We start from the raw sequence: 14,478 nt of genomic DNA, 5'->3' as shown, positions 1-14,478 counted from the left end.
GTACTACATACAGCACTTCTGAAATCAGCTTTGAATATTCAATACCAAATTATTCTTGCTTGTCAGTAAGCCAAAGTACGTATTTCCAAGGGATATCCATGTACAAATCTATTCTAGTGTTTCCAATACGCCCCCACATCCTGTCCCAAATGACAGCTGGAGTGTTCCCTAGAATAACAGGTTCATGCTGATGTTTGCATGGCAGAGGAGTTACTGTTTGGGATAGTAGACACAAGTGAACAATTTAGGACTGATATCACTCCCATAGGGGAGATATCAAACTGGGAGTGTAGGGATACCAGGAGCATTTAATTTCAAAAGTACTGCATGAAACAAGTATTAGCCTGTATTGGGATATTACATACATCTTTAAATAAGTGAGTACTCATGAAGAAGTACATGTTGACGGTATTTCTCATTTTATTTTGGGAAAAATGGGATCACAATGATTTGAAACAACTGCAACAAAAACAATGAAAATAAATGGATCAACCCTTTAAAAAAAGAAAAATTTATATTCCAACTGTTATAATAAAATAGTGTGTGAAGGACATTAGTATTCATTATTAAGCTTAATAGAATGCAGTGCTGTGACAAATGCCTTTATTACTAGAATATGTGAAAATACTTGTTTTGTATATTTAGACATTGATTATAAACTTCATGTTAAACATTTTTGGGAGGATAATGCTGCTCTTGATTTCATAAATGTCATAACAGAAAATACCACAAACATTCCTGACTGAAAATCTGAATAAAAAGCAAGTTAATTTGAAATTTCCATATCTGGTTCTGATTTGTTTCCCTCTGATTGAAGGCTGACAAAGAGAGTCTAAATTTCTGCTAGCCTTGCTTTTTGAAAAAAAAAAAATTCAGAAATAAATTATATTTAATGTTATTTAATTTGAATATCTTATTAATTGGTATCTATAAGGGGCTGAATTTCTGCTAATTAAAGTCTTTAAGGGAGGGGGTCCACTCCTGCTAAGCAGAACTCTCCCAGACACATTTTACCCACAGCTTTTCAACAGAATTTACAGTGGCATTAATAAGAATTAATTCAACAGAAACTTATCGAAGAGTGTTGAAGGATATTTTAAGCTTCATGTTTTAATATTATGTAAAAAAAAAAAAGAGGACAAATATGTTCATACATACCTTGTTTACAAAATTAAATCTAGGACAAAGAAAATTCCTACTTCAAGAGAGATTGAAACAACTGGGGCAGCATGCTTTGAAAAGGAGAAGAGAAATAATACACAAAAATGAAAAAAAGTAGGAAGGTGTAAAAAAATCAATTATGCTTATTTTCAGACCACATGAACAAGGAGAAGTTCAGCCAAACTGCAAGATGGCAAATTTAAAAGGAAATGCTTTTCCACCCTTCATATCATTAGTGATTATCAAAATGTCGCTGAAGTCAAAAATCTGTGCAGAGCTGAATAAAAATTACAATCTAGTTTGGCAATTCCTATGTTCCTGACAGATGACAATCTTAGGGTAACAATCCGTGGCTTTAAATGTCAGGGAGTTGGTAGTGCAGTGTCACATTCAGTTTGAAAATAGATACTACCTAAGAACACAAATGCACTCACTCAGTAAATTATCTCACTCTCGTCCCCAGAAAAGGCACTTGTAAATGTTCAAAACGAAAATACTCACAGAATAAATTAATGTACTTAAGAGTGTATGATTTATTTTTTCTACTTTCTTATCTAGAATCAGGAACAAAATAGCTTGAAGGGTTAGAAGTAGTAACATACTCCCAGGCCACTTTATCATAAAGTTAAAAAGTTAATGAAAAATGCCAATAATTCCTTTTAGATGAGTCATATAGTATTGCAACTGGAAAATTAGTTTTATTTTAGAAGGAGGGTGATTTTTAATTAGTGCTTTAAAATATAATGTAATTTCACAAGAATAAATTGCCTTCTGTGGGTAACTCTTGGTGAGACAGCAGTAAAAGTAAAGGAAGCAATTTTAGGTAGTGACATTGCTAATCTTTATATATTTTATTTCAAAGGACAGGGAATCTTTCTGTGACCTTTTTACAAAGCCCTAAGTGATACAGGCTTCTGAAAAACTTATTCTGGGAGAAGTTGAAAATGAAAACACTGTGTACAGGTCAAGTTTTCAAGTTAATATAATTTGATTCATATGATAACTAAAATCCACAAGATGATATTCTTACCTTCATTTTGACATGCTGTGATGATAAATAACAAATTGAATAGCCTTGAAAACTGTTAGAGGATTTAAAAGAAATTCTTTCGGGCAAATATGCAGGAGATGCTGTAGTATTGAATTTTTTTGTAGAGCTTGCAAGCAGATTTGAGGGCAGGGGAGTGTTGTTTCAGCACAGAACAATTCAGTAAAAGAGTAAAAGAGATAAGAATATGAGTTCTTTAGGTGAGCTTTGAAGTACCTAAGGTGAGATAGGCTACTTTCTTACTTCTGTGTTGTGTCATTGTGCAAGGTAATGAAAGTCAAATCCAAACCCACAGTTTATTATGTAAGAGAAAGCAGAAAATAGCAGCAATGACATTAGCAGCTAATATGCATATTTAACATATTCACATCAGAACACGACTGGTAAATAAAATCTTGCAAATTAACTCATTGTTAGCATATATTTTATATATAGTGTTTATATATGTATGGACATGTACAAAATGTATTTATGATTATAGTGGATTCTGCGTTTTAATAACTTACATAGTTTTGTTTCATGGCTGGTTTCACAAATCTAGTAGGATTTCCTAGTTCTTGGTAGTTCTGGGCATTGAAGTCTGAGAATGTAATGAATGTTGGGAGACATACTGATTGTTTTAATGAGCATTTATATATCTTTTTTCTTTAATTGAAACCTATAACACCTTAGATATTCAAATATGTTGTGCACATACTCATGAGCAAATCAGGGCTACTGAAGAATGTTTTAGTCGCATGGAGTTCAGGAAAAGAAATTAAAACAATGCATGCATATCCCTCTCTTCTTCCATCATTTTCCTTTTTAAATTAGGGGAATTTGGTATGAATCCAAATACAGGTTTACCTGATTTGCCTCTTTCCCATTAGCATTAGGCTGGTAAGTATACTTGGCACAAACCTTGAAGAGCTCAGGATGAGATTATGAAATATCTTTTGTTCACACTTGCAAAAAAATCTATGTCCATTTAACAGAAGGACATTGGTAGTAAATGACTGAAAATGTTGTAATCAAGCTATTTATGATGCTGAAACACCAGCCAAAAGGGTATGCAGTCAAAAGAGTATCAGCTACTGAAACTGAACTCTCATTAATGGCCTCAGAGATCAGACTAAGAGTGGCCATGAGTCATTTTGGATTCTCAGTGGTTTAAAGCTCTGTATTATAGAAGTTACCACACCTGTGGTATTTCACATGATTAAATTAATTAATTCTTTGCTCAGAAATCAGTTACCCACAGTATCTCATCCATTTTCCTCATTATCTAAAATCTGTTAAATCATTAAACAGATTCCTGATCATGCTCAGGCTTATGCTTGTTAAAATTTTCTTTTGTCTTGATTAATTTTATTTTTCTTCCAAATTTTGTTCCATTTGAATCTGATGTTCTTTCATGTTTGTATTACAATTTTGTTTATTGTTTTGCATTTTTATAACTTGAAAGTCAGAAATATACCAAGCTGCTTTGTTTCCTGTTTGTATGTAATTATATGTATTTGTATGATATTTATATGTAATTGATATAAAAGAAATAATTCTTTTGTATCAATTTAAAAATTACATTAATATATCAGAGCTTAAGGAAATAGGAAAAAGGGAAAGGAGCTGGAGCTTAAGGAAAACCTCATGCTTATGTTCATGTGCCTTTGGATATGTGGGTACTTAAGCAAATGTTAAATACACTAAGTCAGCAATGGATTTTCAGTGTTGAGAGTTGCATGATATCTATGAAAACACTATCTGTCCAAAGATGCCTTAATTTGTGTTCTATATTCTTAAGCAAAATGAAATATTTATTTATAACAATATTTTAAGTCTAAAAATATTTTAAGTCATAAATACGTATCTTTTCCAGAATTACAGAGTAGTTCCTGTGGCAACCCAGGAGTTCCACCCAAGGGTATTTTGTATGGTCAAAGATTTGATGTTGGTGACAAAATCCGATACAGCTGTGTAACTGGATATATTTTGGATGGACACCCACAGCTTACTTGCATAGCCAGCTCTGTCAATACAGCATCATGGGATTTCCCTGTTCCTATCTGTAGAGGTAAGACAAATCCTACAGTAATGCTCTTGAATATATACATTAGTATTAACAAATTTTAACCTCTCTATTATTTAGTTTTAGACTATTATTAAAGAACACCTCTTTTGAATATTTTGATCTCTTGCTCACATATATGATGTATCTCAGCATACATACCTACTAATTTTTAGGTCAATATTCTACTAAAATTATAGTTATTTATTTTAAAATATGTGTTATGTAATAAGAACTAGAAACCTAGTAATAAGTAGAATATAAATGTCTGTGTACAACGTACTTGCAACTATGGGAATATAGATTTGGTATCTGCTAGTGCTTTCTAAGAACTGACTTTCTGTCTAGTAGTAACTTGGCTATGGATCTAACAAAAATATGAAACTGGCGAAACAATTGAGTTACAGGGTCTTACCTCATTGTCAGTCAGGTTTGATTATCTTAAGATCTCTATATAGGATGTCCCTTTATTCTAACAAATATTGTAGGTCAAATCCTTTTCCCTTGCTCTTATTAGAAATCTAGCAGTAGTAGGGAAGCCTGTATTACGGGTAAATCTTATTTTCCGAGAGAAATATTGTTAAAGATGAATAATGTTTGCAGAGCAGCAAAAGGAGGTTATGCTGATAAAATGAAGGCACTATCACTGCTATACACAACAAAAGACAATATGTCAGGTAACTTTGGGATCAGTTTCTAGATTCACAGGTTAATTTTACAAAATGCAACCTTTATATTTGTCTAAAATATTGATGAAGTCTTGCAGAAGCTACAAAAACATTCCAGCTGAGTTTACCATTTGAATAAATACAGATTGGTTAAAACATGGTTAACCAGCATTGAAATAAATTAATTATATATGAGAAAAGTGTGTCATTGAAAATACCATACTTTCATTTTCTGCTCCTGGATTACAGCTATTTAATATGTTTATTGATGATCTTGAAAAAAATACAAACTTATACTTAATAATACTATTTTCCAGCAAAAATATTTATAACTTCTGAATCTTCCACTCCTACTTCCCAGAAAATTGCTAGCTAATAATGAAGGAGATATAAAAACAAGGCATATATCCAAATTTTGTTTCTGGAGATGAGAATACAAAAGATATGATGAGAATATGTTAATTTGCAAAAACTTCCATTTGTAACGAAATCAAAATCTAATGGACTGCATTGCTCAAATTCTCAATCTGCCAGTTTTGACATGAATGGCATAAAAAATTGTATTCCTGAATGAGTTACAAATTCTTCTTTCTGACATTGCATTTTTCAGGAGATATTTGTATATATTTTGGTTTTGCTCCAAGGGGAGATGAAAATTCACTGTGTAACTTTGAACTCATATGACAAACTCCCGAAGTAGCCTTGTGATTAGACATTACCAGTTTATAAGAAGAAGACTACTACATGAGAATATGAAAATAATTTTTTAAAACTCATAATTAGTGCACACTGTCATTTCTTAAGGCAAAATAAAGCTAACAAATTGGAAAGGATTCAGAAAAAGAGGAAACAAGTTCTGTTTGGTTTCAAAACTGTCATTTTGTCTAGAGACTGAAGGACTCAAACTTTTCCATGTACGTGAATGAAGATTAAGACAACAGTTTGATTCACTGCAGAAACTCGTGCAGAAGGAAAACTTTTTTTTTTTTTGAGAAGACAATTCTTTAATCAATAGCAGAGAGGAATTTAAATGGTAAAAGTTTGATGAACAAAAATTAAAAAAAAAAACAACAAAAACAGCAAGAAACCAAGGTACATATTTTAATAGTTGTGGTTACAAATTACTGAAACATAACCTTAGAATGTGGCAGATTCTTGATTTAAGTCTTAACATTATGGCTTAATGCTTCAATGCGCAAATTGCTGTTGACGTATTTTTTGCCATGTCCAATAAAAGAAAAATAACCAATTATTTCCAAGAGTTCTTCCTGTGACTCAATGTTTTATATCAGAAACATCTAACTTTACATATAAAATGGACTCTTGTGATTCCATTCAAATGAATCTCTCCTAATTTTGCCTAATACAATTATCCAATGCAGAATTCTGCAAAATGTTGCTAAAGATGATTACGGACTAATGAGCTTCTTATCTCTTTCTCATTGTTTGCCATGGAGACTGATTAAACACTCATCCTTAAAGATTTCCTGTGATAAATGTCTTATTGTTCCCTACCAATGGCCATTACATCTAACACAGAGGATTCTAACACAAGCAAGAAAAACCCTAAGAACAGAACAAAAGTATATTTTGTTCAGTATTAATTTGAGGGTTGTTTGTTTTAACATTGCTTGTTTTAACATTTCAGGAAAAAAATTGGATTTGAGGCACACTTAGAAATCAGCAGACATAAGATCACAGATGTCTGTAGACCAGCTGTGTGTAAATATCATTCTCATCTGCCTCTTGTACTTCAGAACAAATAAATTTGAGGCTTTTTTAAAATTATTATTTTAGACGTTTCCTCTTATATTGCCTTCATTTTAAATGAAGAGATGAGGAAGAGGTCATGCTTATGTTTTAGCATTGTGATTATTATGGATTGATGTTTCAAAATGAGGAATTTCATTGAAAACAGTGTTTTGTAATGCCACAAGTATATATACAGGACACTCTACTAAATGTTTTAATTTCTGAGTTGTTAAATTATACCAATATTTGCATTTTTTAAAGATACATATTTTTGGGCCAAATTTTATTCATGAAGAAAAGAGTTATTCCTCAAATAGGTTCTTATTCCTTTACTTGTCTCCATAGGATTTTATTGAAAACTCAGCAGACATATTTAATGATTGCTTTATTTCATAACTTCTTTTTAACTGAACATTGTTTGAATGCACAAAGATTTTCACCTGCATGTTTTGGTATTCATTAAAATATTGTTACTGTATTAGATTTATTAGAAGTGGAAAAAAAACCCCACCTAATTATAAAAAAGCTAAATTGTATTTATTTTTTCTGATCAACTACATGGTGGAGTTGCTCTCTCTATGAAACAACACTTGAAATGTACTGACATCTGCCTTGGGGTGGACAATGAGTTGAGAGTTTATGGGCTCAGATCAAAGAGCAGATTAGTAAAGGTCATGCTACTGTGGGTGCTTACCACTGTCTGCCTGCTCGGGTGAAGGAGGAGGACGGGGCTTTCTCCAGGCAGCTTGGAGCAGCCTCCAAGTCACAGGTACCGGCTCTTGTGAGGGATTCTATATCTACCATGCCATCTCATGGAGAAGCAGCACAGCAAAGCACAAGCAGTCTACAGAGTTCCTTTGAAAACATTGATGACAATTTCCTGTCACCGGTATTAGAGGATCCCACAGGGAATAGTGAGCTGCTCAATCTCCTTTTTGGAGATGGGAAGGTTGGGGGCAGCCTTGGCTGCAGTGACCATGAAAATTTGGAGCATATCAGGAAAGGAGGAGCAAGTAAGACTACAACCATGGACTTCAGGAGAGCTGATGTTAGCTGCTTCAGGGATTTTCTTGGAAAAATCCCTTGAAAAAGGCATCACAGGGAAATGGGGTCCAAGAGAGTCAGTTGATATCCAAAGTTGGCTTCCTGCAAAACCAATAATGCTGAATGTCAATGGGCAAGAAATCAGGCAAGGCAAAGAGGGAGAGAGACCTGCATGGATGAACAAAGAACTCCTGTCATTGCTCAAGCATAAGCAGGAAATGCACACGAGTTAGAAGAAGCATCAGGCCACATGGGATGAATACAGAGATTGTCAAAGTAGAAATGGGATCAGGAAGGCCAAAGCCCATCTGGAATTAAATCTGGCCAGGATGTCAAGGACAAGAAGGGTGTTAAAATACATCAATAACAAGAAAAACAAAAGGATAATGTGGGCCCATTAGTAAATGGAGGGGAACCCTGGTAACAGGGGACACAGAGAAGGCAGAGTTATCAAATGCCTTCTTTGCATCAATCTTCACTGACATGATCAGCCCTCAGGGTCCTCTGACACAGACCAGAGTAAAGGAGTCTTGGAAAGAAGACTTTTCCTTGGTGAAGGAGGATTGGGTTAGATAACACCTAAGTAAACCTGGCATCCACAAGCCCATGAGCTCTGGCAGGATGTGTCCATGAGAGAGCTTCTAGACACTGTAGCGAGGTCACTCACAGTCATCTTTGCAAGGTCATGGCAATCAGGAAAGGTACCTGGAGACTGGAAGGAAGCAAATCTCACCCTGGTCTTCTAAAAGGGCAAGAAGAAGGACACAGGGAGCACTTCATTCTGAAATCTATCTGTATCCATATGGATGATAAGAAGGCAACCAGAAGTATTTAACATGGATTCACTAAAGGTAAATCAGGCTTGACCAAACATTGCCTTCTACAGTGAAACAACTATCTGGATCAATGGGAAAAGCAGTGAATATTGTCTACCTTGGCTTCAGCAAGGCTTTTGATGCTCTCTCACAAAATCCTAATAGACAAAATCAGGAACTGTTGACTGGATGAGCGGACAGAGACCAATTAAAATCTGGGTGAATAGCAGGGCTGTAATCAGTGGCATGGGTCTAGTTTGAGGTTTGTCACTAGCAGTGTCCTCCAAGACTCCACACTGGGCCAGTATTGTTTAACTTACTCATCAATGCTTGAACAAACGCGGCGATGCCCCCTCAGCAGGTTCACTGATGACACAAAGTTGGAAGGAGTGGCCAATACCTGACTGCTGTGAGACCTTCAGAAAGACCTTGACAGGCTGGAAAGATGGAGAGGGAAGAACTGCCTGAAATTCATGCAGTCCGGCACCTGGGGAAGAATAACCCCATGGACCAGCACAGGTTGGGGGCTGATGTGGAAAGCAGCTCTGTGGACAAAGACTTGGGAGTCCTGGTGGATGCAATCCTGTGCCGTGTGCTCTAGCTGACCCTGCCTGAGTAGAAAATTTGGACCAGACCACCCACTGCATTGCCTCCCAAACTTAGCGGTTCTTTGAATTATACTGTGCACAATCCATGACAAGTTTTTAAATAAAGCCTTCTCCCCTGAAAAATTAATTTTGATAAGGTTGTTTTTAATCATGAAATGTGGCAGAAGCTTAATTATGTCACCTATTCCTGAGCTAATGTTGCAGCTTGCAGTTTCTCCATAATGCAGTGAGCAATTTACTGAGGGTAATAAATAATGCTACATTTGTATTTAGTATTTTCATTCTATAAAGATTACAAGAATTAGACACTTTTATAATCAAAGAAGTATTATGACTTTTATGTCTTCTAAAATTTCTTATTCCATGCTAAAATGGGTGTTTTAAGATTCTCCATTCTAAAATTTATTTTTTTTTTAGAATTCAGAAATTTTAAGTGCAGAATACAGTTGTATTTGTATTCCTAAATGTTCTAATACAATATTTTTACTATTGCCAGTACATATAGCTACAAAATATTTGCCAGTATAAAATTTCTCTTTGTATTTTCAATGAGAGACTTTGTTTTTCTACTTGTCTAAGTGAACATGCATTTTGATTGGAGAAGTGCACAACTGACTAGCTTCATTTTTTTCCTTTGAAAAAATGCATTTCTGCTTTTTTTTTACTATTTATCTGGGAGAATATTGAATTATTTCTCACATATATTGTCATGACAGTTAAAAGGCTGAAGAGGTTCATACTAAATTCCAAGTGTGGGAATTCTGTAACTCCCCTGCAATATATATGTATGTATGTAACTATAAAGATGTCTTTCTTTTTACCTGTCTTTATAGATGTATATTTAATTTCTTCTTCTTCAGTGGATTTATTCCAAATGAACTGAATTGCGATACTTATAAGCTCTTATTTTTAAAAGTGATCTAACACATGTCAAAATTGAATTAGAATATTCAGCTTACTATTTAAATATTTTGCCATTTCCTCTATGCAGAACCCACTGGACTGAAAAATTTGTTAATTGCAAGTCACTGGTAAAATTGTGTAAGTACACAGATACATGACTATACATATTTAAACTGCCTTAGGTAAGTTTTAGGTCAGATACAACAGAGAGTAGCTTCAAATTAAATTAAAGTGTCTTGTGGACCATCCAATACACTTATATTTAATGGCTGTATTTGTCTATATATGGCATAGAATAGTATGGAATTTTGAAAACAACTAAAATTATATTTCACATAATTACCAAGAAATAATCATATAGCAGTGTAAGCATTTTACAGACAGATATATTTGGTTGCAGATGGATTTATGATTTTATGAAATCATGTCAAATAGAACCTAGTAATATAAACAGTAAAATAAGATGACTGCCTTTGCATCTTTGTTATAAGCTGGTCTTTGTAGGCTGTGTAAATAACAAAGCAGGACATAAAGTCCAAGTACTGCACTTGATGCCATGTAATGCATTAACTATTGGAATTGACAATATACACAGAAGAAAATAGAGTTCACTAACTTGAAAGCAGGAATAAATTACATCTCACAGGGAACGAGCAGTTTTCTGCCTGAAGCAAGTACTTATACACAAATAGTTACTCTTGCTTATTCTTGGGAAAAGCACCAGTATAGCTGTGTGAGTGTGGATAAGAACCATCTTGGATTATTTGAGAAAACTGAAAAGAAAACAAAAAAATTTTCTAGAATGATGTATTTATACATAAGCAATTATATATGAGCTGTTGTCCAGAGCTTTTCTGCAGATCCTTTCTGGAACATAAGTAATCAGTGGCTTAGAATGGCTAACACTTTTTTGAATGGTACTTAAAAAATATAAATGCCAATGCTGCTACCTAGAATTAGAGTCATTAACCAAGATTCTTTGGAGGGTGGAAATTATTAAAAAGATCTACTATTTTATTAAAATAGTAAAATAATGGTTGGGTGTTTTCAAGTACCATGCTGTATGCTTTTAAGCCGAACAGAGAAGATCAGCAAAATAATACCCAAAATGACATTTTGAATAACAAAATATACAATACCTTTTGTTGCTTTGATTTTCTGCAATAAAAGAGCTTTGTGAGTTCTTTATTTTAGACATCTTTAAAATGTGTAATTTTTTGTACCAATAGAATCAAACTTTTCCATTTATGAAAAGCATTGAAATTGCTCACTACTCTACCCTACCACACTTATATTTTCTCATTATATTAGTGTTATTCCCAGGATACTCACTATTCTTACTGATATTCACTATCAGGGAAATAATGCACAGTCTGCTTGTGTGAAAAAAAAAAATACCTGAGCCTGAAGAATAGCAAATCCCTATGTGAATTTTATTGTGTGACCAGAACCATGGATTTCTTATCATTGCAAATAGAGGTAAAACTTTGCTGAGTTATGTGAAGCTATTTCAAGTCATTACTGATGTGTTGTAAACCAGGAAATTGGTACAGAAATATAAATGCTTACCACATAATAATTACCATATATTCCTAATACTAATGGTAAAATATTCTAGTTTTACTGTATTAATAATAAAAACAATATTAGTGTTACTGATATATATAGTGTCTGTTAAATGTATTCCTAACTCACTGAAAATATACCAGCAATAATAACGATCTAACACTATACATGCTCATTAAGCAACACTATTCACAAGAGTTCCAGTTGAGTTTAATACAATCAATTAATGTCTAAACCCTGTTCTTCTTCATTTATGATAATTGTGGTCAAATAATGAAGTCCTTAGGATGGATGGAGAACTGCTGCCATGTGAAAATTTATGTCATGCAATGATATGCTACTGTAATAGCAATGATACTTGAAAAAAAAAATTACAAATTTTCAGAAAGAAATCTATGGAAACTTTTCTAACAGAAAAGAATTCATTTTTATTAGCTTCATTTTTTAATGAAGGATTTACATTTTCAAAGCTTTGAATATCTTAAAATGTTTTTCTTACTTGTCCTTTCTTTGAAAATGTATACCTCCACATCAGAATATTAATCAGAACATCAGAATCATACTTCCATTTGATTAACATAGTTTGGCTTTCTACATCTTTATGTAATTTTGGTAATTCCTATCAGTAGTGAAGGTAGTTCTCTAAGATCCATTAGAAACTGGTATTAGCAGTGCACTAACCCTCAGGTGGTGCGATACAGTCCAGAATGAAAAGGTATATGCATCAAAGTAATTTAAATTCATCAGTGCAGTAACCATGTTAATTTGGAAAACAAGCTTCTTACACTACATCTCCAAACAGTATACAGAAGACTGGGGAAAGAAGCAGAAATTAACTCTTTCTAAATGAATTAAATTCTGCTTAAAGAAGAAAGAAAGAAAATGCAATTATTCCAGGAAGAGAATGTTTGGGAAAAGTTGTAGTTGACACCAAAGTAAGGAGAAGACAGACATAATAACACCTTTTCTTGCTACTTTTCACAGAAAAAGCACCAATAAGATGAAATTTAATTACAAAAGATTGTTATAACAATTGATATAGGCAATGAACAGGAAAAAAGAAAGATCAGATTTTAAATTCAAGAAATCTAACCCAATACTGAACACAAAAAAAACTTCTTCAATATCAAAGTCTTAATTCCTACCATTTTAAAGGTGAGAATTAGACTCACACAAGTGGGTGGAAGTTAGTTGCGTGGTTTATGAAAAGCCTGAAACACTCCTGTTTCATCTCCTGTTTTCTTAAAATTTTTCTTAACAAAGGACAAAGGACATAGAAGTTGTGCTAATTGTCAATGTAAACAATTCATATGTTATTGAAACTGAGTTGTAAAATTTTCACTGAGGACAATAGAACAGTGAGAATTGTATCTGAAACTGAAGGGGATATGGATTACTCTATGTAATCAAGATGAGTGAATGGGAAGAAAGAACCTGGAAAAGTAAAATATTGGTTTAGCATGATGTTTAGCATCAAAGCATCATACTAGAATTGTCAGTTACAACAAAAACTGTCTTTCACATCTGATTTAAAATTAATCTTTATTTGTTAGAATCACCTAAAGACTATTCTAAGAGAATGGGTGTAAAATGTATAACTACCTTAATCTCAATTTGGGCTAGTAAATTCTGCTTTTGCAAGGCAATTGTTTCCCTTTAACACCCTTCTGTTCTTCTACAGTTAATTTTCTATATGGCATTCTTGGATAAAACCTTCATAGTTATAAATTAGCAGAAATAATATTTGGAAAATAATTTGAGATACTTTGAAAGTAATTACTGGTAAATCCCAGGTTCATTAACTCAATTTACTAAACTGCTTAATCTAAAACCTTTGGCTGCCATAGGCTTCTGAACAGTCTATTTTCCTAACATTATTCAAATTATGGCTTGATAAACTTTTCAGTATATCTCAGTTTTTGCTTAAAATGAGAATTTACCTGGATATAAATAGAAATTGTGAGAATATTGTTCAGTATTTTGGTAACACTTCGCAAATCTTGATTTATAACTTAGTTGCAATTACGTCTGGAAGGCAGAAGTTATAGCAAATTAATTTCCTGGAGAGTATTCAAAGTCCTTCAAATATTTCCTCAAGAGAATAACTTATGGCCAGTAGTGTTTTTTGCAGGTGAAAGATTTCATTGCTAAAATTCTAACATGACATTTTAGCATTTTAGCATTCTTCAAGACTACATCTGTCTAAGACTGCATCTTTCTCAGCCTAAAGATTGATTCACCTATGGAACATGAATCTTCATCTTAAGCATTAATTAATCCTTTTTCATAATTAGCGGAAGTGTTGCTGGTTTATTTAAATATGAAGACCACACTCTTTGTGTCTCATGGGATAGTTTTCAAAACTGTAGCTTGTTTTTAAGTTCAATATTTACAATTGTACACTGATGAAGGAGTCTAAAGATGATGCCGTTGTGTCACTAAAATAAATTTGGACTTCCACAAAATTTATTCATCTTTTCATTCTGCTCTGCAAATTCAGAGGCTAAAACCAATTTGCTTTAAATTATCTTGATTCTGGAAGGGCATTTAAATTTAATGAAGTTTTTGTTTTGTGTTTTGTTTTGTGCATTTTTGATACATGTGTATGAAAGATTAAATTTCTCACAGAACTACTGTAATGAACATATAAAGAGTCTGTTTTGCTAATTCATTCATCTTGTATGTTGGCCTTCTTACTTTTGTTCAGGATTAAACCTGTGACGGTAGAGCTGTACAAGTGTAGAGCATTAAATTTCTTTTGCATTTCTGTTAGCCAGTGGAGGTAACTTTATCTCAGCTGCACAAAACTGTTCATGGGTAAAAGTTCTCTTTGCACTACCTCATCAAGTTAATTCTGGGTTCTTTTATG

At 33.4% G+C, this 14,478-nt stretch overlaps 1 protein-coding gene across 3 annotated transcripts in view; it reads left to right on the top strand.

The window, feature by feature from the left end:
* Window positions 1–14,478, top strand: part of CSMD3 (CUB and Sushi multiple domains 3) — a 579,207-nt gene that overhangs the window by 142,208 nt on the left and 422,521 nt on the right. For all 3 annotated transcript variants that reach the window (XM_041470732.1, XM_041470731.1, XM_041470730.1), the window contains exon 4: window positions 4,065–4,259. In XM_041470732.1, the coding sequence (XP_041326666.1) occupies window positions 4,065–4,259 (195 nt within the window). The remainder of the gene's footprint in view (window positions 1–4,064; window positions 4,260–14,478) is intronic.

Source organism: Pyrgilauda ruficollis, unplaced genomic scaffold (genome assembly GCF_017590135.1).
Source record: "Pyrgilauda ruficollis isolate IOZ18807 unplaced genomic scaffold, ASM1759013v1 scaffold25, whole genome shotgun sequence".
In the NCBI taxonomy this organism is placed as follows: domain Eukaryota; kingdom Metazoa; phylum Chordata; class Aves; order Passeriformes; family Passeridae; genus Pyrgilauda; species Pyrgilauda ruficollis.
The sequence above is the reverse complement of the archived record's forward strand: the minus strand, read 5'-3'. Positions and strand labels throughout refer to the sequence as shown.